At 54.4% G+C, this 23,718-nt stretch overlaps 2 protein-coding genes across 4 annotated transcripts; one reads left to right on the top strand and one right to left on the bottom strand.

Moving 5' to 3' along the window:
• Positions 1–225: 225 nt before the first annotated feature.
• TRAPPC1 (trafficking protein particle complex subunit 1) lies at positions 226–3,207 on the bottom strand. The gene is made up of 6 exons (XM_080826134.1): positions 2,798–3,207; positions 1,824–2,079; positions 1,615–1,713; positions 1,392–1,462; positions 912–1,050; positions 226–615 (listed from the first exon to the last, which is right to left on the bottom strand). The coding sequence occupies exons 3-6, from the start codon at positions 1,711–1,713 to the stop codon at positions 487–489; spliced, it is 438 nt and encodes a 145-aa protein (XP_080682260.1). The 5' UTR covers positions 1,824–2,079; positions 2,798–3,207; the 3' UTR covers positions 226–486.
• Positions 2,933–22,608, top strand: CNTROB (centrobin, centriole duplication and spindle assembly protein; the record flags this gene model as incomplete). 3 transcript variants are annotated; one of them, XM_080826131.1, is made up of 19 exons in its annotated part: positions 2,933–3,205; positions 4,010–4,094; positions 4,311–4,392; positions 4,861–5,017; positions 6,124–6,240; positions 6,435–6,551; positions 6,882–6,980; positions 7,951–8,187; positions 8,571–8,717; positions 17,482–17,615; positions 17,948–18,073; positions 18,244–18,406; positions 19,156–19,411; positions 20,293–20,429; positions 20,651–20,714; positions 20,890–21,060; positions 21,163–21,295; positions 21,780–21,852; positions 22,064–22,608. In XM_080826131.1, the coding sequence occupies 19 exons, from the start codon at positions 2,933–2,935 to the stop codon at positions 22,187–22,189; spliced, it is 2,697 nt and encodes an 898-aa protein (XP_080682257.1). In that variant the 3' UTR covers positions 22,190–22,608. The 3 variants fall into 3 exon arrangements, with proteins under 3 accessions (XP_080682257.1, XP_080682256.1, XP_080682258.1); XM_080826132.1 differs by having other exon boundaries at positions 3,080–3,205; positions 4,010–4,098; XM_080826130.1 differs by having other exon boundaries at positions 20,890–21,295.
• Between the last annotated feature and the right edge of the window lie 1,110 nt (positions 22,609–23,718).

Below are 23,718 nucleotides of genomic sequence, written 5' to 3' on the forward strand. Positions count from 1 at the left end.
AGCAAGTGAATTAAATGCATTCTCGACTTATATTTTCAACTCATGATGGGTTTATTTGGACGTAAGCCCATTGTGAGTGGAGTGAGATCTGTCATTGTTGAGATGCCCATGGACAAAGCCTCTTTACAGGCTCACAGTATGGGGCCACCCTGGTTCATGCCTTCCTGAGTGGGGCAGGACCCTGACGGACCAACCAAACCGACAAACGGACACGCTTAGGCTGCAGAGAGTGACAAAAAGTTTATTCTGTACATTTGCGGCATCAGGTAGGGGATAAAACTGGAGAGGGCCTGGTTTGGAGGTATAGGGATTCCTGGAGGCTTCCTTCCTTGGACCGGGAGGGCATGAGGGCAGGCTTTACGCTGCTGCCCTGGGAGGGAACAGCAGGTAGTAGAGGGGCACACAGTGGGACCTTCATATGAAACAGGTTAGGAAGGGGCCCAGGAAGACAGGGATTCTCCTGGGGGGTGAGGTAGGGTGCTTCCTTCAGCCTGCCCGGGCAGAGAAGAAAGGCAGAGAGCGGACGTAGGAGTCCAGCCGGGACCGGAAGAGCTCACTTTGCACAGTTTGGCCCAGTGGGCACAGGGGGTTCTTCACCACCAGCTCCACATACAGCTATGGAGGGGAAGGGTGTTAGAGCCAGGCTTCGGATCCTTCTTGTTTCCAACCCCAAAACCTAATGGGATCTCAGGGCTGTGCGAATGCACAAGCACCGAGGGCTGGGACGCAAGCCTCCCCGAGGAGAAAGTGTTTCAGGACCTAAAGAGTCTTGAGAAAACTTTTGACTTCAACAGAGATACGGCACAGTAAGGTTAGGGCAGGGAAACTCAAGGAGTCTTGAGTCTTAACTAAGTGGCCATGGCTGTTGAGGAGCTTCAGGGGAGGGAAGGGTCCCCGGGGCTGGCACTGACCGCACTGTAGATATGATGCAGCACATCCCGGATGGGTCCGACGCCCAAGTCAGTATTCATGACAACCTTGATCCCAGTGGGCGTCTCGTAGTAATGGAGCTTGTAACGGCTAGTTTGGAAGGCCAGGAAACCATCCTTCCTGCAGAGATGGGAGGACGTTAAGGAGTGGGAGCATAATCTCTACCATAGAGATACTTCTGATCCTGTCTAGGTCGACTCCCTAAACATCATCGTTCATAGCAGGCTGATTTAGTAAAGACACCTCGCACCTTCACTCCTCAATTTAGCCCCCACACCCAACCTCTCTACCTTCAGATCTTCTCCTCTGCCTCTCAGACCAGCTCTCGGTCCAGACTCAGCCTCTTTCTCTCCCTCCCCTCTCCTGGGGGCCAATGTCTCCTCCACTCCACAAAATCTCCCCCGCCCCCCAAATCCCCAAGGCTAGCCCTCCTTCCCTCAGCATCCCCTCTGACAGCGTACATGTCTAGCGGGGACATCTTGCTGACAAAGGAGCGGATAGAGAAAAGCATCCCATACATCAGCTTGTACTCCTGGGGGGAGAAGGACAGAGTTAGCTCTCGGTTGTTGAAGGAGACGGGATAGGGGTGGGAACCAGATGGGGTTTGGAGAGGAAGGGCTGGGCTGAGACTGTGTGCGTTTGGAGATGCCAGGTCACCCGGATTGCGCGGGGCCCCCTCGTCACCTCCTCTTTGGGGATCCCCGCTTGCTTCTTGCGGTGCCACTCGCTGTAATGAAGGCACACTCCATTCCGGTCAAACAGGTACAGGTTGTGAACAGTCATCTGCAGGGCAGAGAGTGTAAGGCTCGCTCCGAGACCGCCCACACTCCGGGGGCTCCAGTTCCCTGTCCCTGACTCCCCCAACCCGGCGGGAACCCCTCCCCCGGACTCACCGGAACTGCTCCTAGTGCCCGTCACAAGACACTTCCGGTTTCCGCGGAGTCCCGCCCCACCGGCTCCTCAAACCTCAGTGGTGGGGCCATAACTCCGCCCCATGCCTCCCTCAGCCAATCCGTGCCGCCGGACGCCGCGCACGCGCATCTAGGGCTCCCGGGCTTTAGAAGCGGTCAGGGCGCCGGCGAGGGAGAGCGCAGGGCTGGTGACGTCATCTAGGAGAGCGAGGCGGGGCTGCGGACGGTGGGCGGGAGGCTGCCAACGGTTTTGAGTGTGGGGAAGGCGGCGGGGGTGGCTGTGCAGGGGTCCTTGGTCTCCCGGACCGGGGCTCAGGGGAGGGGGACAATCCCTGGTCCACACTTTGGCAAACTGAGCGGGACTGAGGTCTGGTTGTGTGGCGGGGAGTCGTCAGGGGTGGTCGGGGTAGAGGGTCTCAGGCTAGGCTGGAGGGCGGCGGACTTTTTAGAGAGGTCTGAGGGGGTGGCCGAGGGTTCACGAAGTTTCTCTTGGGTTAGCCCGGAGGGAGGGATTCCGAGGAGCCTTGCTATGGCTTTCTTGCCAGGAGCGGTCGGAGGGGATATACAGGAGGGTTGACCGTGGGTAGAACAGGTGCATGGCGAGGGGCGTGAGGAGGTGGGAAGCGTGAGGGTCCTGTCTCTCGGAGACCCGGGCCAGGTGAGGGCCAAATAAGACTGCTGGAGGGAAATCAGGCCCCTGTTGGATTGGGTTTCAGTTTGCACGTTCTGGGTGGGAGAGTATAAGAGCCTGTGCCAGAAGTTGGTCTTCAGCACTCCAGGGGAACTGCAGTTGCGCTGTCGCCCCTCGGTCTTCTGTCCCCACCCCCACCTCGCTGCACCCTCCTTTTCCACCGGTTCCAGGGGCTGTGGAAGGAAATGCTTTTGTCCTCTTCCATGGCCTCTGGAACCGCTGGAAACCTTTCCTCTAACCAGAAAGCCTCCCTGCTGTTACTCACCAAGGATCCTTGGCTTGGAGTCGTCCCCCTTTCTCCCAGATCTTCTTTCGGGGTGCACTTCCCCCGCTGGGGTCTCCTAAAGCAGGACCGGGAGTTCCCAGCTCTGCTGTCTGGAGTTGTCTCGTGCTTGTACTCATGGCGACATCAGCTACCGGCCCCGGCTCACCTCTCCGGGCTGAGGATCTCCTGAGTGATTCATCAGAAGCCCCTGGGCTGAACCAAGTGTCCTCTGAGGTGACCTCCCAGCTCTATGCTTCTTTGCATCTCAGTCGCCAGGCGGAGGCCACCGCCCGAGCCCAGCTGTATCTCCCCACCACCTCCCCACCTCCTCATGAGATGTTAGATGGCTTGGCCCAGGAGCTGAGTCGCAGCTTGTCGGTTGGCTTGGAGAACAACTTGAAGAAGAAGGTGAGAGAGTGTGTCTTGGCGACCTCTAGGGTCTTAGAATGGGCGCTGGTTTAAAAAAAAAAAAGTTCTTTGCTGAGACTTGAACTCCTGTTGTTGGATTTCAAATTCCTTTAAGCGACAGAGTCCCTTCTGCTTGTTCCTGGGAGCAAATGTTTATGGGGGTGGAAGGGGCCTGGGGGATGCCATAATTTGGAAAATTGTGAAACTTCTAGGGTTTTCTGTCAGAGACACCTGCATCATGGGTCTGGTTGCTGTGCCTTGACTTGGGCACTGAACGAGGATAAGGTTTCTTCAACTCAAGAGGGAGCTAGGCACGTAAGGATAGTAAAATTTGTTAAGCTTCTTCGAGTTCAAAGCTAGTTTCACTGTATGGTTTACAGTTGGGCATGTCAATCATTAAAACACGGTCTAATTGATTACGCATGTCACAGAGAGGTTGGTTATTAGTGTTGCACACTGGTTGGGTTTGGAAAACCAGAGGTATCTTGTGACGGGCACTAGGAGAAGTTTGAAAAACGGATAGCCCCAGACTGTATGGTCTTTAGACGAGGTATTTGCTCTCTAGTTGGCAAGGATCCTCACCAGGCTTGTCTTAATGTGCCCAATTAATTTATTTACTTACCTGGTTCCTGTAGACATTTGAATTTCAACCCTTACTGAGTCAGTTCCAGTTTTCTTGGCTATCCCAGGTGCTGGAGTAAAAATTCTTGGGTTTTAGGGGACCCAGATGCCAGGAACCCTGGCAGTAGGTAGAACATAAGTCATTCAGACTGCTTCTGATCTCTGTGTTGCTTTTTTTCCTAGGATGGCTCCAAGCATATCTTTGAGATGGAAAGTGTTCGGGGTCAACTACAGAGCATGCTCCAGAACTCCCGGGATGCAGCCTATCGTGAGTTAAACCCAGATTTAAGGGGTGGGAGAAGGCAGAGGGTGGAAGGCATCCGAGACAAGAGAGGGCAGGAGGAAAGGCTCCAGTTCTTTGGGAGAGGGGCTGGAGGAGTGCATAAAGTCAAAAGGAAAGGCCCTCTCCTCTCTTCGTCTTCAAGTGCTCCCTGTTCCTATCCTTATCTGACCCTGGCTGTGCGGTCCCTCTGGCTGCCTGCAGGTGATCCCGTCACTCTGGGTCCTGGCTCAGAGAGACGCGAAGAGGACTCCTTTGACAGTGACAGCACAGCCACCTTGCTTAAGTGAGTTCCCCTTGGGGTTTTCCTAGTTGGCGTGCTTGTTTTCTCGGAAAGCCGCGTGTTCTCTTTCTTAGTTCTGTCTTTCCTGCTTTTCTGTCTCTTTGGGACCTAAGCTGCTTGTCCCTTAGCTTTTGGTTTTCATCCTTTCCTTTTCTTATTTTCTAACCCCCTTTACTCCTTCTTGAACGTGGGCATCTGTTGCCTAGTACCTGGCTTTCTCCCAACCTCTAGTCCTGCTTCCGCCAGAAGAACTGGCTTCTCCCTGCTAAGACTTTTACTGCTGGGAGTGTGGTAGACAGGGAGGAGCAGTGCGGAGTGAATCACAGTACCTGAGTGCTGTCCAGCTCTATGACTTTGGCCAAGTCTCTTGCTCTTTCTGAGTTTCCGTCTCGTTGTTTGTAAAATGTCATGCTTGGACTAGGGGCTCTCGAAAGCTTTCCGCAGCCTGATCTCTCTGCCTGCTTTGCTCAGCACCCGGCCCCTGCAAGACTTGTCTCCATCTAGCTCAGCCCAAGCCCTGGAGGAGTTGTTTCCCCGCTACGCCAGTCTTCGCCCAGGGCCCCCCGTCAATCCCCCAGATTTCCAAGGCCTGAGAGATGCCCTGGATTCCGAGCACACCCGTCGCAAGGTGAGTCACCAAGGCTTCCTTTTGAAAGTAGCAAAGATTAGAAATAGGCTTGGGTGCTGGGAAGGGCTGAGGGTTGAGGGCCTGTAACCTGAGACTTTGCTCAGATGGCTCTTCAGGGAGGCCGACTTTGACCGTTCCGTCTAAGATGCACACCTCTCCTCTGGGTGGGTGTTCAGGTCCCTTGGGTGCTTCCTTCATAGAGCTTATCACAGGGGCACCTGGGTGGCTCAGTCGGTTAAGCATCTGCCTTCGGCTCGGGTCATGATCCTAAGGTCCTGGGATCGAGCCCAGCATCAGGCTCCCTGCTCAGCCGAGAGCCTGCTTCTCCCTCTCCCACTCTTCCTGCTTGTGTTCCCTCTCTTGCTTTGTCTCTCTCTGTCAAATAAATAAAATCTTTAAAAAAAAAAAATATATATATATATATAGCTTATCACAGTCCCAGATATCTTGTCTGCTTCTCTCCTCTAAAATTTAAGCTGCTTGAAGATCAGACCTTATCTGGTTCAGCACTGTCTTCCTAGCGTCTGGAATGTGCCTGACACAAGGATACGTTCCAGAAGCGTGTATTGAATGAACAACACGCCTCGCTGGCTTTTGCGAAGGCTTTATGGCTACTGATGATACAGTGGACTGTCTCTGCAATCCTCAGTGTATCTGAAGGGGGCAGAGAGGTGGACGAGGCAGGGGAAAGGTTACAATCCTTGGTTGTGTTGTCCTTTCTGGAACCGTCTCTTTGTCTTTTTGAAACTGCCTGGGCCTGAATGAAAGGCTTCCTCCTTTCTCCTTGGCCCCGTTTAACCATTGTGCCCGATGAGCTGCTTTAGGCACGGGTCACCTCCCGCTCCGCAGTGTGGGCTGTTGCTGTCCGGCCAGAAGGTGCACGGGGGTCTTCCTCAGGCGATCCAGGAAACAGAGTAGCCTGGAAGCTAAGCCCTGTCTCCTGAGCTGGTCTTGGCCTCCAGATTCCTGCTCCAGAATTCCTGATTCTTCTTCTCCAGACCTGTTCTGTTCTTGGGACAGCCCGTTTTCGCTGAGAGGCGCTGGGAGGTTTGATGCTTTCATCAGACTAGAGATGTGACACCCAGGCTTGTCGTCCTCCTTCCCAGCATTGTGAGCGCCATATTCAGAGCCTCCAGACCCGGGTGCTGGAGCTCCAACAGCAGTTAGTTGTGGCTGTGACTGCTGACCGCAAGAAAGATGGCATGATCGAGCAGCTGGACAAGGTGCCAGGGTAGTCCATGGGGGGCGCCGAGAAACAGGGAAGGCGGGGTGGCCGCCCAGCGTTTCTCCGTTCACGCTAGGAGCTGGGGGTGGGTTTACCTACCCCTGGGAGAAGGTGGCTGTTGATCCCGCCCCTGAGGGCCGAACCAGGACCAAAAAATTACTGTGAAATTCCATTTGCGTTTCCTCCCCTGAGACCCTGGCCCGAGTGGTGGAGGGCTGGAACCGTCATGAGGCCGAGCGGGCAGAGGTGCTGCGGGGGCTCCAGGAGGAACGGCAGGCAGCTGAGCTCACCAGGAGCAAGCAGCAGGAGGTGGGCAACCCGCACTGGACGGCACGAGAGCCTGCGGGGCGGATCGATAGGCGAAGGGGGTCCAGATATTTCCGAATCCGGGTCCCCAGCAGGCTGAGCTCAGTCTCGGAGCTGCAGGCCCGGCCGTTCTTGTCCCCGTCCCTCTCCCTGGCTTCACGGTTCCTGCTGCCAGACTTGCGTCCTCGACGTCGTCCCAGATTTCCCCACTCGGGCCGCCAAGTCGCGGAGTTAGGGCTCACTTTTAAAGTCGATATCACGCAAGCTTTCTGCAGTGTAACATGCGGGGATTCCCCTCCGCTCCTCTGTCCTGTGTACCCCTGTCCCTGAAAGACAGTGACCCACCTGGAGCAGAGCCTTTCCGAGGCCATGGAGGCCCTGACTCGGGAGCAGGAAAGTGCGAGGCTGCAGCAACGGGAAAGAGAGACGCTGGTGAGAGGGCCGGGCTGGGTGCACTCCAGGGGAGGCCGCTCACGAAGTCTAGAATGCTGTGGGCCATCGGTGGGTGTGGGAGCTGCACCAGGGGTGTGTTTCCCCGAGCCTGTCCCTTAGAACGCTCGTTCTGCTAGGTCCTCTGTGAACGGGGCTTGGCTGCCAAGCTGGCTTGAGAGACTCTGCAAATCATGGCCTCACCAGAATCCTCTGGGGGATCGGCCTACAGTGTAGATTCCGGGGATCTGCCGCCGGGGGTTTTGACTCAGTAGATATGTTGTGGGGCTGGGGAGCTGAAATATGCCGAAAAATCAGCAGTTTCCTAGGTAGTTTTGTTCAGCCAGGTTTGGGAACTCAGGTCTAGGGCAGAGCCAGAAAAGGTATGGGACGAGACTCCGTCGGGTTTCCTGTTGCTGAAATGGTACGATGATTACCGGTATGAATTAGCAGCCGGGTCTGGAACTCGGTCGTGTGTGTGACGCGCGTGCTGGCGACACGTGAGCCGGTCCTTGTCATCTTCACGGGCTTTCTCCCACAGCACCGGTCATGGCTGCTGCTTGGCTGACTCATGATCAGAGGCTGGACCTTCTAGTCTTGGTGCAGCTTTTTTTAATGGCGATAGCGACCGCTGTCGCGTATCGAGCGCTGACTGCGTGCCCGACGCTGCTAATTGCCTCTGTGTGCTCTTTGCCGTAATCCTCACAAGGCAGGCCCTAGATACGATGCCAGCTTTGCGGAGAAAGAGGTGTGCCTAAGAACACGCAGCGAGTGACAGCTGGGACGCAAACAGATTTGAACCCAGATGTACCGAATTCTGGAGCAGACGCTCCTGTTTGCCATGTCATAGGCCTATGGGCCTGGCAGCTGTTGTGCTTTTAGGGGACACGATTCTCAGCGGGTACCCTGGACGGGGGCAGATGGCTGGCCTCTTGAGGGCTCGCTCAGGGTCGTGGTTTTCCCTGGACTCCAGGAGGAGGAGCGGCAGGCCCTGACCCTGAGCCTGGAGCTGGAGCAGCAGCGGAGCCGGGCCCTGCAGGAGGAGCGGGATGAGGCTCGGGCGGGGCAGCTGAGCGAGCACCGGCAGCTGGAGACGCTGAGGCTGGCCCTGGAGGAGGAGCGGCAGGCCTGGGCCCTGCAGGAGCGCCAGCTGCAGGAGCGCTGCGGGGCCCTGCAGGAGGAGGCACGCGCGCAGCTGGAAAAGGAGAAGGTTAGAGCGGCCGTGGCGGGGTGGGGACCGCAGAATGAGACGGGCGTCAGAATGTGGGGTGGAGGGGATGTGGCGGGGTGGGGACCGCAGAATGAGATGGGCGTCAGAATGTGGGGTGGAGGGGACGGGGCTGGAGAGCGAGGAACTGTCCGTGGGGCACACTTTGGAAGGGGCGGGGCCAGCAGGCGAGGCCGGCGGGGGGGCACCTGGTACCCAGAAAACCGAAGAGGGAGATGCCCCAGAGCGCAGCAGAGAGACAGGTGTGAAGAGGGCGAGCAGCGGCTTGGGTTTCAGGGCGCAGGAGGATGCCTTGGGGAAGGGAGGTGACGGGGTGGGGGGGGCAGGAAGGGGGCTGCACACTTGAGTTGGATCTCCTCTCCCAGGGGAACGCGCAGAGGGAGGCGCAGGTGGCGAGGGAGGCCCAGCAGCAGCTGGTGCTGGTGCAGTCGGAGGTGCGGCGGCTGGAGGGCGAGCTGGACATGGCCCGGAGAGAGCGGGACGCCCTGCAGCTGGAGATGAGCTTGGTGCAGGTCAGGGGGCGTGGTCCCGAGGTTGCCGTCGGTCTGAGGCCCAGGGACCTTTTGGGAGTCATGGTCAATGCTGCCATTTTTTATCGGGAATTTTGACCCCTAAAGCCTTTTGCTTCATCCGCGGGGCACATGGTGCCCGAGACTGCGTGTCCTATTAGCCCCGTATGTACCATGTGTTTTCCGTACGGCTGCGCCTACGGTCAAGGTTAATTTACAAAGTATTCACAGTAAGAGATGGACGGTCACTCATGTTCAACCTGAGCACTTAGAGCAGCCGACCGTGATAAGTTATGCGAATACGGTCTCTCCGCATGGCTCACTGTCCCGCCCTCACCTGACTTCAGGTGAGGTTGTGAGATGGGGAGGTGCCCATGTTGGGGGGTGGAGGAGGTGCGGGTGCAGGCATGGGACACGGCGTTAGGCTGCTACCAACCTTCCTACATCAGAAGGGGGATGGCCTGTTGGGGGACCACGTTTGACTGCAGATGACCCAAAGGGTCAGAAGCAAAACCATTGCGGGGGGGGGGGGGACTACTGTGTGTGTAAAGCATGTGGTAAGGGCACACCAGTGAAGTTCCCAGAGCAAGTCAGCCTGAGTGACTTTCCTCATTAACGATGCGTGTAAGGGGACGCACCCAGTTTCTGGGGTAGCAAGGCCAGTGTTGGGAAGAGGACCGTCCTTTTACTTTTCACCCAGCCCGCGGGAGTGGTGGGCTGACCACATGGAAACTAATTGCTGGTGGAGGACGGAGGGTAGAGGTGTTGATCCGACTCCGCAGCGGTGCGTGAGCGGCCATAGCCCTCCAGAGTGCTGCTCGCCGTGTGTTCACCGAGTCTGCACAACAGCCCCGCTCTGGGTGCTGCGTGCTGGGAGCTGGGAACTGTCCTGGCCAACGGGAAGCCATCAGCTGCCGGTGTGGGGGGGGGCTGTCTAGCACACACGTTCTTGAAGTAGCGTGATAGATGACTGTCGAGCATCTGAACGATTCTTGACTCTGGGTCATCTTTGCAGTGAGGTCTTCCCCACTCGCTGAGTAGGATCCGCAGCCTCTGACAATCCCCGTTCCCTCCCCTGTTTGAATTTTTCTCCTAATATGCTCCATTCTGCCCCTTTTAAAATCTTGTGGATTTCTTGAAGGCAAGGATTTTTGTTCATCGTTGAATCCCGCAGTATACTGTGCCCGGGTTTAGCGTTATTCATTCAAGTCGTCGATTTCCTTATTGTTCTCTCTGTTGTGGAAAGGGGGGTGTTAGTGTTTCCAGCCACTACTGCACGGCGGTCTGCCCATTTGTCTTCATATGTTTCGGGGCTCTGTTAGGTACATAGATGTTTATATTGTCGTGTTTCCTTGACATAACCTTTTTTGGCTTACAACCTACTTTGTCTAATGATCAAAGACATTAGACTAGCTAATGTCATTAGACATTAGACTAGCTAGCTAGTCCCCACGCTAGCTCTCCTGGTTGCTGTTTGCGTGGGCTATCGCTTTCCATCCTTTTACAGGCTTTTGTGTCTTTGTATCTAAAGTGAGTCTCTTGTTGACCACATATAGTGGATCCTGTTTTATTTTGTTGTTTAATCCCTTCTGCCAGTTTCTGCCTTTTAATTGGAGAGTTTAACTCACTTACATTTAAAGTAATTACTGGCGAAGAAGGACTGATTTCTGCCATTTAACTATTTGTTTTCCATACATCTTCCTTGTTCCTGTTTTTCAGTCGCCTGTTACTGCCTTTTTGGAGTATTTCATCAATATTTTGTGTACCGTTTTCGATTCTCTTCGTTTTTCCTTTTCTGTGCATTATCAAAGTCTTTTTCTTAATGATTCCCTTGAGGTTACAATTAATGTTTTACAGTAATGGTCACTAGTGAAGGACACTAACTTCAGTTTCAACAGTGTGCAACCAGTGTTCCGTAGGTCTGCATCTCTCCACTTTCACAGTTTTACAGACACAGATTAATCGTCCTATTTGGTGCACCTACCTTTTATATCCCATAGGAAGAAAGGAGCTACCGACGGAAAGCACGGTAGCACAGGCGTCTGTGTTCACTCATGGAGCAGCGTGCATCGGCGTTCTTTATTTCTTCGTATGGCTTCAGGTCACTGGCCTACAGGCTTCCCTTCATTTTTTGGTAGGTCAGGTCTCCTAGAAATGAATGCTCTTAACATTTGTTTATCCAAGAATGACTTAATTTCTTCTTCGTTCTTGAAGGTCTTCATGTTTTGTTTCACTTGACCATTGATTTTCTTTCGGCCCTTGAAATGTGTCATTCCACTGCCTTCTGGCCTCCATGACTTCCTACAAGAAGTCGGCAGTCAGTCTTACGGATGCGCTATCCTAAGAGACAAGGGGCTTCTCTCTTGCTCCTTTCTCTGTGTTTGGCTTTTTTTTTTTTTTTTTAAATTATATATATATTTATTTGAGAGGGAATGTGCACATGAGCCAGGGGATGAGCAGGTGGAGAGAGACAAGCAGACTTTGCTGAGCAGGGAGCCCGACGCCGAGCTGGAGCTCAGCACAAGCCTCAGTCCCTTGACCCTGAGACCACAACCTGAGCCAACATCAAAGTCGGCCACTTAACGGCCTGAACCCCTGAGGTGTGCCTCTGTGTTTGGCTTTTGACAGTATGACTGTGCTGTGTCATGGTGTGGATCGCCTTTAGTTCATTCTGTTTAGAGATTGTTGAGTTTGGGGGATGGGTAGATTTATGTCTTTTATCAAATTTGGGACGTTTTGGGCTGTTTTGTTTTTTTTTTTAAGATTTTTTTTCTGTTCTTTCTTGTCATTCTGGGACTTTGCTAATGCATCTGTGGGATGTCCCACAGGCCCCTTGGATTCTGTTCAGTTTCTTGATGTTTTTTTCTCGTTGCTCATTGGATTGCACAGTTTCTGTTGCTTATCCTCCGGTTGGCCCTTTTTTCTTCCTGCTGAACTCTGCCAGTGAGTCCCTTTGGTGAATTTTTTAAATAGTCTTTATTTTGGGGGGCAGTTATATGTTCAGAGCAAAAGTGAGCAGAAGGTACAGAGATTTCCCACGTACCCCCTACCTCCAACAACACATAGCCACTCCCATTACCAACGTCCCCCACCAGAGTCGAACATTGGTTACAATGGACAAACCTACCCTCACACATCGTTATCACCTGGAATCCACAGATTACATTAGAGTTCCCTGTCGCTGTTGTACGTTTTATGGATTTGGACAAATTTATTTATTTATTTATTTATTTTTAGAATTTTTATTTATTTATTTGACAGAGATCACAAGTAGGCAGAGAAGCAGGCAGAGAACGGGGAGGAAGCAGGCTCCCAGAAGAGCAGAGATCCTGATGTGGAGCTCGATCCCAGGACCCTGGGATCATGACCTGAGCCGAAGGCAGAGGCTTTAACCCACTGAGCCACCCAGGTGCCCGATTTGGACAAATTTGTAATGACATGTATCCACCTTTATAGTGTCACACTCAGTGTCATTGCCTTAAAAACCCTTGGCGCGTGTCCTGTTCACTCCTCCCTCCCTCTAGCCCCTGACAACCACTGGTTTTTTTTATTGCCTCTGTAGTTTTGTCTTTTCCAGAATGTCATATAATTGGAGTCCTACAATACGTAACCTTTTTTTTTTTTTTTTAAAGATTTTATTTATTTGACAGAGAGAAATCAGAGCTAGGCAGACAGAGAGAAGGGGAAGCAGGCTCCTGCTGAGCAGAGAGCCCGATGCGGGGCTCGATGCCAGGACCCTGAGATCATGACCCGAGCTGAAGGCAGAGGCTTAAACCCCTGAGCCACCCAGGTGCCCCAATACGTAACCTTTTTAAACTCACTTCTTTCACTTAGGGATAGGCATTTACGTTTCCTCCGCATCTTTCTGTGGCTTGATATGATAGCTCATATCTTTTTAGTGTTAAATAATATCCTGCCGTCCAGGTGTGCTGCAGTGTATTTAGCCGTGTGCCTACTGATGGACACCTTGGTTGCTTCTCATATCTGGCAGTTAAGAATAAAGCTGTAAACAGCCATGTGCAGGTTTTGGTGTGAACCTAAGTGTTTAACTCCTTTGGGTAAATACCAAGGAGCATGGCTGCTGCATTGTGTGGTAAGAGTACATTTTGTTTTGTCAGAAACCACCACCGTGTCTTCCAGAGTCGTTGTACCATTTTGCATTCCCATCAGCAATGAACAAGCGTTCCTGTTGCTCCACATTCTCTCCAACATTTGTTGTGGTCGACGTTCTGGATTTCGGTTATTTCAGTAGGGGCGTATAGTGAAATAGGGGTATGGAGTGGTACCTAGTAAAGTTTTATATTCTCAATTGTACTTTATTGCTCCAGAATTTCTGTTGGGTTCTTTTTTCTAATTTATGTCTCTGTTGACTTTTTCTCTTTGTTCATTCATTATTCTGATTTCCAGTTGGTTGTCCAGATAGTTCATTGAGCGTATTTAAGCCTGTTGATTCAGTGTCTTCGATTAGTAATCCCAATGTCTGGGCTTCCACAGGAGACGTTCCTGTCAAATATCTTTTTCTTCTCTCTCTCTTTTTTTTTTTTTTTTTAAGATTTTATTTTTAAGTAATCTCCACACCCAATGTGGGGCTCAAACCCACAACCCTGAGGTCCAAGAGTTCCATGCTCTACCGACTGAGTCAGCCAGGCGCCCCCTACTTATTATTATTATTATTATTATTTTTAAGATTTTATTTGTTTATTTGAGAGGCAGAGATCACAAGTAGGCAGAGAGGCAGGCGGAGAGAGAGGAAGGGAAGCAGGCTCCCCGCTGAGCAGAGAGCCCGATGTGGGCCTCAATCCCAGGACCCCGGGATCATGGCCTGAGCCGAAGGCAGAGGCTTTAACCCACTGAGCCACCTAGGCGCCCCTTATTATTATTTTTTTAAAGATTTTATTTATTTATTAGAGAGAGAGAGCATGCACACACGCGGGGGGTGAGGCAGAGGGAGAAACAGACTCCCCCATGCGCAGGGAGCCTGATGCAGGACTCGATCCCAGGACCCTGAGATCATGACCTGAGCTGAAGGCAGATGCTTACCCCACTGAGCCACCCAGGCGCCCCTTTACTTCTGTTTTTATTATTGATTTATAGCTTAACTTTGTGATTAGAGAGTATGGTCTTTAAAAAAAAAATTGCTGAAGTGTATTCCACACAACTTTGTGTGTTGAAATATTTCTTTCTTAACAAAGTGTTGCATGAATAGTGTAATGAACGATGCTTACGTTCACCTGTTGACATTTTGCAACATTTGTCCGTTTGGCTGCACCTCCCTGTCCCCCTCTCTCCCTTCCCCTGCCCCCATCACTGGAGAGTTTCTTGCGGATATGAGCGAATGTATTATTTTTGTTACTTAAATTCTTTGAAATTTTTTGATACGTATTTTTGTTCTAATATATGGTCCATTATTCTAAGTGTCTCATGTGTGCTTAAAAATATGTATCTTACTGTTGTTGGTGAAGTGTTATGTATGTGTCTATTTGTATGTGTGTTGAGTTTAATTGTGCTATTTAAATCATTGTTTCCTTATTGATTTTTTTTCTGTTAAAATCCCACTGAATGTGGATTTTTCTATTTCTCCTGTAGTCTGTCAAGTTTTGCTTTATATATTTTAAGGCCGTTGTTAAGCGCATATAAATTTTAAAATTCTACATCTTTTCTGGTAAATGGGATGTTTTATCCATATGAGGTAACTCTTTATCTCGCCAGGCCTTTTACCTTAGAATCAGTTTTTGCCTAATAATATAATGTTACTAGACTTACACCAGCCTTTTCGAAAATGTTTTTAAAGCTTTTTCCTTAAAGTAGAGCTTGCTTGGCAAATAGTTTTGTAATCTTTACTTCAACGTTCATATATTTGTCTCTTAATTGGAACATCAAATTTTTTTACATTCAGTTTATATAGTTATGGTTGGGTCTGTATTTTAACTTTAGATTTCATTTTGTCTTACTTACTTAATGTTTATTCTTCTTTCTTGTAACCTTTGAGATTCATTACTTTTTTCTCATTTTCCTTCTTTTTTCAGCTGGTTTTAAAGTTTCTGTCTGTTTAGGAGTTACTTTTGAAATTATAACATGCATACTTTAGCCAAAGTGAATTTATTGGAGGTAAATATCATGGACAAAGAAGGGAGCCGACATCAACATGGCTGGGAGGTTCGCAAAGAAATTTTAAAAATACTTTTACGGGGCACCTGGGTGGCTCAGTGGGTTAAGCCTCTGCCTTCAGCTCAGGTCATGATCCCAGGGTCCTGGGATCGAGTCCCACATCGGGCTCTCTGCTCGGCAGGGAGCCTGCTTCCCACCCCCCCACTTCTGTCTGTCTCTCTGCCTACTCGTGATTTCTCTCTCTCTGTCAGATAAAGAAATAAAATCTTTAAAAATAAATAAAAAATAAAATAAATAAAAATAAAAATACTTTTATGATATAAAAGTTATCCGTCAGGCAAGTTTGAATAGTACAAATATAGAAACTCTTGGTTACCTTTCTTTTTTTTTTTTTCTAAAGATTTTTATTTATTTATTTGAGAGACAGTGAGAGAGCACATGAGAGGGGAGAAGGTCAGATGGAGAAGCAGACTCCCCGTGGAGCAGGGAGCCCGATGTGGGACTTGATCCCGGGACTCCGGGATCATGACCTGAGCCAAAGGCAGTTGCTTAACCCACTGAGCCACTCAGGCGCCCCTGGTTACTTTTCTTACCACGCCCCTTTGTATGTGTCCTTTCAGGATCTTTTCATTTGAGTTTGTGCGTTGCTTTTTTTTTTTTTTTTTTAAAGATGTATTTATTTATTTGAGGGAGAGAGAGAGAGAAGGAGCCGGGGGTGGCGGGAGGGGCCAGAGGGAGAGAGAATCCCAGGCAGACTTCCTCCGAGGAGCCAGGCGCGGGGCTCAGTCCCAGGACCCGGAGATCATGACCTGAGCCGAAACCAAGAGTCGGACACTTAACTGACCGAGCCACCCAGGCGGCTCGTGGGTTGCTGCTTCAAAAAAAATATGCATTTGCTGCAACCTGTCACTGTTACCTCTTAATAGAGACATCTTTCCACATCCCAGACGCGCAGTACACGCAGAAAGATGGACATCGTGACTTTGAAGAGTTGTGTAATGTCACAGTGAATGGGGCAGTATAGTTTTCTTAAGCATTTTCCTTTCGATGAGAAATGTACACGGACACCAATTTTTTCCACTATGAAAGTAGTGCTGCCGTGAGCGTCGTTGTACGTAAGCCTTGGGCGCCCGTTCTGTAGAGCAGATTACTTAAGGGCCATCAGCGGCTCCGAAGGAGTAGCTCTTTTAAGTTTTCCACCAGGAGAAGGAAGGCAGTGAGCTGTCTAGAGCAGTCGGTATCGGGACGCAGAAGTTAGACCGGGGCTGGAGTGGGAGGAAATGGGGAACAGTGCGTACAGTTTTCATTTTATAAAATGAAAATTCCTGGAGATCTGCACTGTCACGTGAATACAGTTAACACTACTCACCTGTACGCTTAGAAGTGGTTAAAAAGGTAAATTTTATATTATGTGCTTTCTTCTACCATGATTTTTACAAAATTAAAAAAAAAAAAAAAACACCGCATTGGTAGAATCGTGAAGGGTTTCACATGGCAGGAGAGCGGGCCGAGTGGGGTCGCCATGCAAGCCGTTTTGGGCAGCCAGACTTCATTTTTCAGGCAGAAGAATGGCGGCCTTTGGATGGTTTCAAACAAGGGGGAAAATTGAGCACATTTGTATTCTAGAATATTCGCTCGGGCACGAAGTGGAGGATCTCCTGGGGCAACGTGAGAGAGGGTGCGGGGTAGAAGAGAGGCCAGGAGATCAAGTGGGCGTGACCTGGTAGTGAATGGCCACCGTCGTGAGCGGGGGACTAGAGTCAGGAGATGTTCAGGAGGTAGAACGGAAAGGCCCTTTGGAAGGTGGACAGAAGCAGGAGAGTCAGGGCTGACCTATAGTGCGGGTGTCCCCGTGGAGAGCGGTGCCGTGAACTAAGGCAAAAAGTCGCGTAGGAGGAGAAGGTTCGAGTGTAAAACACCAGGTGAGCTCAGTGTTGGAGCTGTTTTGTTTGAGGTGAGCCAAGAACCCTCATTCAGGGGCTTCTGGGTGTGTGGGCGCGAAGTCCAGCTACAGAGAGAGATTTAGAAAGCGCTCAAGGTATAAATGGTAAGAAAAAACATAGCCCGAGTGCCCCGTGTTTACTAACACACGTGAAAGCCTCTGGGACCCGGAATGTTAGGAGGCGGTCGGGGAGAGGACTGAGGACGGAGCTCGAGAAACATCCGCCCTGTCTGGGCACTTGGAGGGGGAGCAGGGGGCGCGGGGTTGCGGGGCTGGCTGCGGGGCAGGGGTGAGGGACGCGGGCGGCCGGTGTGGCAGGCAGGACCCCATGAGACAGAGACGAGGAGTCATCACTGTGGGATTCGGAAGTCCGGTTCCGCGTGGGGCAGTCGGGTTTCGGAGAGACGCGGGAGGACTGTGAGGAGGGAGAGGAAGGAGCCTGGGACGCGGCCCGACCCTGCGTTAGGCGGCGGGGACAGGGACGTCGCTGCCCGTCGTAGAGATGGGCTCCTTTGACCTGCGCCTGCTTTAGGCTACACAGATACCTCTTTTGTCCAGTGTCACCTGTCCTTTCGCGGGCACGGAGCCCGGAGTCCCACCTGGGAGCCTCCCTTCCCTCCTCCCTGTTCTCCCTCTGGTGTGGGGCGCGGGCGCTGGCCGTTCTGCCTCCCTCCTCCAGCCCGACGGAGCCCTCAGCTCGCCTCTCCTCGCCCCCAGGCGCGCTTCGAGAGTCAGCGGCTGCAGCTGGAGTCCGAGCTGGCCGTGCGGCTGGAGCAGCAGGTGACCGAGCGGCTGGCGCAGGCCCAGGAGAGCAGTGTCCGGCAGGCCACCGCCCTGCGGGAGCAGCACAGGTGCTCGGCCCTCCCGGGTGCTCCCCTGCCTGCACGGGGACTCAGCTGCCTCCCCCCTGCCCCTCCCAGGCCCACTTCCCGCTTCCCCGCTCCCTGACCAGCGTTTTCTGGAAACTTCCTCAGTGAGCCACTGTCCCACACATCCTCGCCTCAGGGTCTGCCTCCGGGGACCCCGTCCTCGGACGCCCGCTCCGTCCCTCCTTCCTGAACCCGCCGGGCCTCGGCCAGGCTGGCCGGCGCTCTCGCCGTCACAGGCACCGCTTCCGGCCCTTTCCCCTTTGGTGACCTCGGCCTTCAGGCTCAGCCCTCCGTCCTCACCCTCGCCCTCCCAGGAAGCAGCTGCAGGACCTGAGCGCGCAGCACCAGCAGGAACTGTCCTCGCAGCTGGCCCAGTTCAAGGGGGAGATGGCGGAGCGGGACGAGCGGCAGCGGCAGGTGCTGCAGGACTACGAGCTCAGGTCCGGTCCCTGCGGCCGCCCTTGCCCGCGCGCGGAGCCCGAACCGGGCAGGGCGGAGGGCTGCCCCCTCCGTGGGCCCGTCCGCGTCTGCAGCGGCCCCGGCATCCCTCCGAGTCTCGGGTGCCCGCTCCCTCTGAGGCCGCCCGTCCCCTCTGCCGTCTCTCCCCCAGGCTGGCCCGGGAGCAGACCCGGGTGCGCGACCTGCAGAGCGGCCGCCAGCAGCTGGAGGAGCAGCGGGCCGAGCTGGTGGAGAGGCTCCAGGCCATGCTGCAGGCCCACTGGGAGGAGGCCAGCCAGCTGCTCAGCGCCCCCACGCTGCCTGCGAACCCCCCGGTAGGCATCGCCCCTCGGACTCGGCTGGTCCTGAGGTCGGTCCTAGCACCGCATTGGGGGGGAACCCCCGTGTGCTTCCTTGAAGAGGAAGGAAGTCTTTTCACCATGGTCCCCGCTCCCCCAGGGTGGCCCTGGCCGCTGGGGGCCCGGCTCTCCTCCCCGAGGAGAGTCTCCCCCTCGCCCTGTTCTGGTGGCATCGCCCACTTCCTGGCTGTAATTGGTCAGTTTTTATTTTAAGCTAAAATCTCGTTTGGAAGAGATAATAACGTGCACGTGGAAAAAGGGAAATCAAACAGTTCGTAAAGGCGGGGGGTGGGGGTGCTCTCCATCCTCCCCTGCCCCCCGGGCTCTGGCGCTCTGCCCGGAAGCGGCCGCCGTGGCTCGTGCCTCGTGCTCGCCCGGCCCCAGCGGTGGCCTCCCGTGCGTGGTGGCAGAACTCACTTGACCACGTGTGCATTCGTGGCATCAAAGTAGTCCCCTCCAGCCTGCTTCCACACAACAGAGCTGATGTAATTGTGATTCGCACACGTCTCCGTGCCCGCCTGTCTTACCTGTACAGCTTCTGGAGCAGGAACTGAGAGGTCGAAAATAAGCATCGGAAAATGGGATGGAAGGTGGTGGTTGTTACCAGATCCCCTCCAAAGGGCTTTCTGCTCACACGTCATCTTTAGCTTGGAATCAAGGTGCCCGTGCCCAGGCTCGAGTCTGCGTGCGCAGGGCATGATCCTCCTTCCTTCCTCTGTGCCCAGGTCCCCGCCACCAGCCCCTCCAGCCCTGGGCCTCAGGAGCCGGAGAAGGGGGAGCGGAGGCTGTGGCCTCTGCCTCCCGTGGCCGTGGCCCTGAAGCCCGCGCTGCAGCAGAGCCGGGAAGCCAGGGAGGAGTCGCTCGGAGGGCCGCCGCCTGTCCTCTGCGGCCCCTCCGCGGACCTCAGCCTCCTGCTGGGCCCCTCCTTCCAGAGCCAGCACTCCTTCCAGCCCCTGGAGCCAAAGCTCACCTCATCCTCGGGTAAGTGGGGACCCGCGTCCCTCACGGGCACCCTCTTACCTCCTCTCTGTGTGGGGCTCCGGCAGTTTCCCAGCCCCCAGCCGTCTCTGAGACCAGGAGGTGCGAGGAGCAGGGAGAGCTCGTGGCAGTCTGACGCCGCTGGGCTTGATGGGAAGCGGAGCTGGGACCCGGCTGCCCTCCAGAGCCGATTTGGGGCCGCGTGGGCCCTTGACGCTGCCTCTCCCCACGCAGCTCCTTCCTCGGTGGACCCTGCTCTCTGCCGGGTTCTTGCTCTCCTCTCCTCCGCCGTTTGACCGGCTGTGACGCTGGTCGCAGCCGGTACTCCAGACAACGGTAGAGAGACATCGGTGTCTCTGTGTCTCGGGTCCAGTTCAAGGAGAGGCGCCCCGATGGGTCGGTCACTGTTCCTTGGGTGCGATGGCGTTTCCTAGCTCGCCAGCGTCCACTTGGGTGGACGGCGGCGCTCTGAGGTGCAGGCCTGACAGCCCGGGTCCAGTGAAGAATGAGGGGCGGGTGGCATCACGACTTTAAATGTAGAAATAAGTAATCATAGTTAAAAAGAATAAGGGCATGTTCCCCTCAGGGCCAGAGCGTGTCCCTCACTTCCGAGCCGTTCTGAGCATCGCTTCTGGTCTTCGGGGAGTTTGTGGTGGGGTTTCTTTGCTCAGAGTCCCAGCGGCACAGCCTTCCCTCCCCGCCACGCTTCTCAGAACCCAGCTGGGCCTCCCCTCTCCAGCGGCTGCAAACTCCGACCCTCCCCTTCTCCCAGCTGGGATGCCCCTGCTGTACCTAATAGGCCTTTTTCTCTGGGCATTTGGGGGTTCCTTTGTAGCGGACTCCCTTCCCCTACAACACACACACGGCCCTGTTTCCCTCTCCAGCTGGAACCTTCCACCCTGACCACAGGCCGGAGCGGCCGTTCCCTGAGGAAGATCCTGGGTCCGACGGGGACAGTTTCCTCAAGCAGGGGCTGCCGCCCCCCTCCCAGCTCGAGGGCCTCAAGCACTTTTTGCAGCAGGTGAGAGAGGGCCTGCCCGTCCCACCTCACCTCCTTCTCCCCTTCTCCATTTTCCCCTCCTGGAGCTGCCCCCCCTTTCAGGACTGGTGCTTCTGTCCTAGTCTCTCTGATTCCTGTCTCATAACCCCCTTCTGGAACTTTCCCCAACCTCTGCCTCCCTCCCAGACCCAGGTGTGTTTCTTTATCGGTCCTCAGGGAACCTTACTGTGTTGTCCCCACAGCTGCTGGACACGGTCCCCCAGAACAGCGAGGCCCCCTCTGTTGATCTGTTGCCCCCGAAGTCTGGTGAGGGCCGACTCTGGAGAAGGCTGGGGCCGGGGTTGGGGGAGGCGGGATCTGACTGCGGACCTTTGGGAGCTGGCAAAGGTCATAGAGCCTCATAAGGGCTGGGGCGGGGGGGGGGGCATCTCCTTGGCCCTTGCCCCGTTGCCTGATTGTCACATCTCGTCCTTCTCGCTAGGTCCGCTGGCTGTCCCGTCCTGGGAGGAAGCCCCACGCGTGCCACACCTCCCACCCCCCGTTCATAAAACCAAAGTGCCCCTGGCCATGGCGTCCAGTCTTTTCCGGGCGCACGAGCTTCCCTCAAGCCACTCCCAGAGCAGCGGTCCCAGCGGCGGCTCCCCGGACACCGGTACGCGGGCCGTGGCTTCCCGGGACGTAGACCGGGGACGTCTCGGTGCGGAGCCAGTACCTGGGACTGAAGGCCCTTCCGGGTTCCCGCTGCGCCTCTCAGGTGGAGACGGGCTGGCTCCCGCCGGGCAGCTCATGGACGTGTCTCAGCTCTTGCGACTGTACCAGGCTCGGGGCTGGGGGGCGCTGCCGGCCGAGGACCTGCTGCTGTACCTGAAGAGGCAGGAACACGGCAGGTACCAGCCTGGAGGGCAGTGCAGGATGTGGGGGGTGCGGCCCATGGGCAGCCCGGCTCAGGCAGGGAGGAGCGGGCCGGGTGTGGGCCACGGAGCCACAGAACCACGGAGCCACGGAGAGGCGTCCGTTGTTCCTTCCCGGGGAAGGAAGCGCGGGGAGCGGTGGGCCCGCGGTCTTCTCTCTTCCTCTGTCCCTCGGGGCTCCCGCCTCTCTCTGGTCTCTTCCTTTCCAGTGTCCGTTCCCTCACCTGTGACCGCCCCCTCTGTGTCTTCATGTCCTCCTGCCTCAGTTTTCCGCTCTTTATCCCGCAGCTCAGAGCTCAGAATCTAGGACTGTGACCTCCTAGTGTACCTCCCTAGCGAGTCCGCCGGGTGTCCTCCCGTGGGACCCCCAGGTCCGTCTCGTTTGTTCTTCTTCCCGAGACAGATTGGGGAGTGGGGCGGGGGGCAGCTCCCCATCCTCATCCCTCCGTTTGTGTGGCAGGACCGACAGCCGAGGGGATGACGTCCCCAGAAGGAACACAGACTCCCGTTTGGGTGAGATCCCCCGGAAAGAGGTGAGGGGTAGTGGGGCAGGGATGGGGGCGTGGAGGGGCTCTCGCTGACCCGTCCCCGGCTGGGTCCGTTCTCTGTTGCCCGACCCCTGCTTCCCGACCATCTTCCGTAGCGTGGTCCCTCCCCTCTGCTGAGTGACCGCGGCCCCTTGCGCTCGGTGCCTTTCCACAGTGGCGGGGAGGCTGACTCTACCTCCTTTCCTCCTCACGCCAGATCCCCTCCCAGGTGCTCCCTCGCCGCCTTGCTGCAGCCCCTAAGACCGAGAAACCTCCAGTTCGCAGGAAAGGCGGCCACCCTGCCCCCAGCAGCACGAGGAGTCGAGGGGGCATCTGGAGATGAGCCCCCTGCCCCTTCTACTCTTATTTTAATAAATGCTCGAGAGTCTGCACTCAAGTCTCTTGACTGCTAGGCATCTGCAGAAACGGAGATTTTATAGGAAACTACTTTGTAAAAAAACCCTCATTCTGCTTGAGTATGTTTTTTCTATGTTGCACGTTCCTGTTTTCTATTCTGTGGGAAAGACATGAAGCCTTTGAAGAAAGACGGCCTCTGGCTGGGTCTGAGAAGTTCCCGTGAGCTGAGGCTCAGTGTTTCGAGAGTAGAACGTGCAGAGCGAGTTTAGCCGCAGTTGGCGGTAGAATTATGGAAGATTCTAATTTTCTTCTTTATACGTTTCTGTATTTCCGTATTTTCTAAAACAAGCGTGTATTACTAAATCAGAAAAAACAAACTTGTAATAAAAGAGTAAATTATTGTATAAAGAGTTTGAGTAAACATTTGATTGTCGGGGGAGAGTATTGGTTCCTTTTTTATTTTTTTAAGATTTTATTTATTGTGAGGGAGAGAGAGCACAAGCCAGGGGGAGGGGCTGAGAGAAAAGCAGGCTCCCCACTGAGCAGGGAGCTCGATGCGGGGCTCGATGCCAGGACCCCGAGATCATGACCTGAGCTGAAGGCAGAGGCTTAACGACTGAGCCACCCAGGCGCTCCAAGATTGTTGGTCCCTAAGGGCGAGTAGAGCTTGCGGGCTGCATCCGTAGGGCGCTGACCGACCCGCAGACACGCTGCAGCGCTAAGATGTGGAGTAAAGACTAGACTACTGGCCAGGGGAAAAGAAAAAAGCCGCTACTACAAAACCTGCCATCCTCCTACTCACCGGAGTGAGCAAGAAAGAACAAGCCCGCGTGTGACGCCGCGGAAGGCCCCAGCGTCCCCGCACGAACAGGGACAGCCAAGAGTCCGCAGGACGACATCCCGGGACCCGCGGCCGCTGCAGCTCCCAGCTCAGCGTGGGCGGTGAGGACGCCACCTGCGGCTCTAAGGGGCCGTGCTGCCCCGGGGTGTCTTCTGTGACTGGGGGCGCGTCACTCTGCCCCCCAGTTACTCGGTTAGTGCCAGCATAGACGCGATGGCACATGCCTCAGTGTTTCATATCCGCGAGTGTGTGGGTCTTGCGGGTCTCTGTGGAGAAACTTCGAGAGATGAACGCCGGGGACCAGCTCTGGCCAGGACAGCCCGGCCTCGGTGCCCACGCTCAGGGCTGCGCTCTCAGGCGGAGAGACATTCTCCAAGCCCCGTCTGTCCCTCTACCCAGCTAGGACAACGTTAACCTTGGTCTTTTTTACTTCAGGTGCCTAAAACCGGTCTGAACAAACTGGTTGGCGGCATGCGGTCGCCATTGCTAGGACGTCGTCTTATGCCATTTTTAAAAGCTGGGGACACGAACACCGAGTCTTACCTTGTCGTCTCCTGGGTTCCAGCCTGCCGCCATCTGTCACCATGCCCAACATTTTTCCGGACATGAAGGACGGTCTGGAGAACGTTGCCCAACTCTCCAGAGCAAAATCAGAAAGGGGCACAGTGCTGACC

This window comes from Martes martes (genome assembly GCF_963455335.1).
Source record: "Martes martes genome assembly, chromosome: 16".
In the NCBI taxonomy this organism is placed as follows: domain Eukaryota; kingdom Metazoa; phylum Chordata; class Mammalia; order Carnivora; family Mustelidae; genus Martes; species Martes martes.

Bases quoted from the DNA above. Each gene is read 5' to 3' on its own strand.
- TRAPPC1 (XM_080826134.1), bottom strand. From the start codon at position 1,713: ATGACTGTTCACAACCTGTACCTGTTTGACCGGAATGGAGTGTGCCTT. The intron at 1,051-1,391 runs GTACGCTGTCAG...CCATCTCTGCAG, and splicing joins AAGATGTCCCCGCTAGACAT to GAAGGATGGTTTCCTGGCCT. The intron at 616-911 runs GTCAGTGCCAGC...TCCCCTCCATAG, and splicing joins TGCATCATATCTACAGTGCG to CTGTATGTGGAGCTGGTGGT.